Source organism: Lolium perenne, chromosome 1, assembly GCF_019359855.2.
Source record: "Lolium perenne isolate Kyuss_39 chromosome 1, Kyuss_2.0, whole genome shotgun sequence".
NCBI lineage: Eukaryota > Viridiplantae > Streptophyta > Magnoliopsida > Poales > Poaceae > Lolium > Lolium perenne.
The window spans coordinates 89,886,171-89,888,827 of record NC_067244.2 but is presented as its reverse complement, the minus strand read 5'-3'; the positions used below and the strand labels follow the sequence as shown (position 1 = coordinate 89,888,827).

Genomic DNA, 2,657 nt, shown 5'->3' with positions numbered 1-2,657 from the left:
AAAAAGTCGGCGTCCATCCGAAGAAGGTCCTCAATCATTTCTTCGGCTATGGGCGTAACCTTCGTGTTAATCCTGTCAACACCAACTCTCCGACGCTTACCTTTTGGTGAACCTTCGCGACAACTTGGGTAAGGTCAAGATTCGAGTGGCAGATCTGGAGCATGATAAGAGCAAATCTGGCGCCAGCTACTAGCTGAGCTTTGACAAAATCATGGATACTGCGAGCATCCTTGAACCTTTCCATCAATTCAGGAAGAGTTTTTGGTTGGACGTTCCGAGGAAACATGGAGTTGTAAACCATGGACAAGGTCTTGGTACAGAAGTCAAGGAAGTCGCGAGTTTGAGAGGTGCGATCTTGAAATCTGACAATTTGGCGAGTCCTCTCTGGGGTAGCCCAAAACAAAGAACCATGGTCCAGGGAAAGATTAACAAGGAGGTTCGTCCTGGCATTTACCTTTTCTTCCTCGGCAGCAGCATCAGTAAAGGCACCTATCAAAACAACGGAGTGGAAACCTTTAAGAGACAATAGCATGAAGATGAAAGATATCAGAGGATGAAACAAGCATACCCGACATATCTGCACTGGCTTCATTCATTAATTCGAGCATGAAATTTTCTCGAGTAGTCGCCTTTTCAGCCTCGGAAGCAGCAATTTCCTTAGCAGCCACGGCCTCGCGAGCTTGCTGAAGAGCAATTTTTTCGGCTTCAGATGACTTACGAGATTGATCCATCATCACAAGCGTTTGCTTCTTCGCATACTGAAGTTGCTGCCGAAGTTCATCCAGTTCTTGCGACAAGGTATCGTCGACGGGAGCAGTATCAGCAAAAGCTCCCTTCGCGCGAGAAGAAGAAGGCGAAACATTGGAAGGAGCGGAAGATGGAGTGTAGTTATCAAATATCAACTGAAATTTAAACAAGACAACATCAAACAACAAGCAAAGATAGAGTTTTTCATTAATTTCTTGGAATAATTACAAGGGCATTACAGTGGAGCTAAGGAAATACGTGTCGCCAAATGACTACTTTGGCGACAAGAGCAAAAGAAACAAAGAAAAACAGAGGCATGCAACTAGACCTCCGGCCTTGACGAGCTAGGAGTCGACGATGGCTTAATCCTGAGATAGGCCAAGATCTTCTTTGTGTTGGGCTTGGCCGCCTTAATCAGCGACTTCCACCTTGACTGCTCTATTTGCTCGGTGTCGCCAACTTTCATCCAGTCAATAGTCTGTCGACTGTCAGCAACCAACGCGACAGTGTTCTCAACGGCAACCTTCATATTTTCTTGGCGCATCTTCAGTCCAAGGTCTTCCGGTGTATTGAACATCTTGGCAAGGTTGAGGAAAGTCGCAGCCTCCTCTTTCTTCGGGAAGAAGTAGGGGAACAATGCCGACAACACGGCGCTAGCATTCGACACACCTTCACGAATCTCGGACCCATGAAGCTCCAGATAGGAAAGTGCGTCAAGGACAGGGTCATTGACAGGATTCGTCAGATCAAAATCCTGGTTTGTTTGGGCTGTCAAGGAAACAAAGCATTAGTGAAAAGACAAGAAACAACGATTCTCATAAAAATAGAAGGGATCAGCAAACTTACTGAAAGTGCGGCGACTCTGAGTTTTCAGGCGCTTGAGGATTCCTTCTTCACGAGAAGCTTGCGCAGCTTTGTGCTCATCTAAGGCAGCTGTAGCATCCTCAAGTTTTTTCTGCAATTCCTCGACACCAGCAGCTTTCGCCTTGGCTTCATCAGCTTCGGTCTTGGCTTTGCTAGCAGCGAGGTCGGCTTTCTTGCGGGCCGCCTCACTTTGCTCAAGTTTTCGAGCAAGTGCGTCGGCGCGTTCGTTGGCCTCTGCAAGTTTCTCTGTCGAGATACGGAAAAGAGAGAGAAGAAAGATCAAAAATCGCGACAAGCAATAGGAGTAAAAAATCAAGGAAAAACAGCAGGTATCAAAGTCGTTACCTTCGGCTCTATTAGCATATTCACGGTACCCAATAAATTGGGAACCGATGCGGAGAAGATCCTTGATCATAGGCTGTTCAACGTGAACACAGCAAGAGAAACATCGGCATGAAAAAGAGAAAAGGTGTGAAAAAACAAAATAAGGAAAATATAGATGTCGACAAGCTTACATCATCTAGGAGCAGAGTCGACGAACTGCCCAACTGAGGGGCAGGTTCAACAATCTTTTCCACCCTTGTCCTTTTTGGTGAAGGAGCAAGGGGGCTTGACGGTGGAGTAGTGGTGACGACGTTTTGTTGAGGAGGCGACGTTTCTTCCCCTTCAACTAGCGTGTCTGAGGCAAGTACAGTACGCGACGTGCTTGTCCGAGGAGCCACGTCAGTAGTTGGTACTTCTTCTTCCTCATCACTGTTGACCAAAAAATCGGCAGCATAAAAAGCAAGACAAGATAAATATTTCGAGTACAAAAATAGGGAGAAATAAAGACGACTTACGAGCTGACGAGAGATTCAACATAAGGATCATAAGCTGCCTTCGGATGAGAAGGAACAACTTCTTCAGCCTTAGAGGTGCCAGAATCCTCGGCATCATTCCTTTTCCTTTTATTCCTTGGAGAAACAGCAGGAGGAAGGGATTGCGTCGATTCACTGGCTTCAGACTCAATTTCTTTGTCACGAGAAGCCGCAGATTTGTGAGAACCC

General features: G+C 46.3%; 1 protein-coding gene across 1 annotated transcript; it reads right to left on the bottom strand.

Moving 5' to 3' along the window:
- Positions 1–450: 450 nt before the first annotated feature.
- LOC127295807 (uncharacterized) lies at positions 451–2,373 on the bottom strand. Its single transcript, XM_051325827.2, has 5 exons — positions 2,127–2,373; positions 1,957–2,029; positions 1,594–1,857; positions 1,323–1,515; positions 451–463 (listed from the first exon to the last, which is right to left on the bottom strand). The coding sequence occupies exons 2-5, from the start codon at positions 2,024–2,026 to the stop codon at positions 451–453; spliced, it is 540 nt and encodes a 179-aa protein (XP_051181787.2). The 5' UTR covers positions 2,027–2,029; positions 2,127–2,373.
- Between the last annotated feature and the right edge of the window lie 284 nt (positions 2,374–2,657).

What these genes read in the sequence shown, in the direction of transcription:
- LOC127295807 (XM_051325827.2), bottom strand. Translation starts at nt 2,026, where the DNA reads ATGATCAAGGATCTTCTCCGCATCGGTTCCCAATTTATTGGGTACCGT. An exon ending in ATATGCTAATAGAGCCGAAG is followed by an intron (nt 1,858 to 1,956) that starts GTAACGACTTTG and finishes GTATCTCGACAG; the next exon opens with AGAAACTTGCAGAGGCCAAC. An exon ending in TCAGAGTCGCCGCACTTTCA is followed by an intron (nt 1,516 to 1,593) that starts GTAAGTTTGCTG and finishes TTTCCTTGACAG; the next exon opens with CCCAAACAAACCAGGATTTT.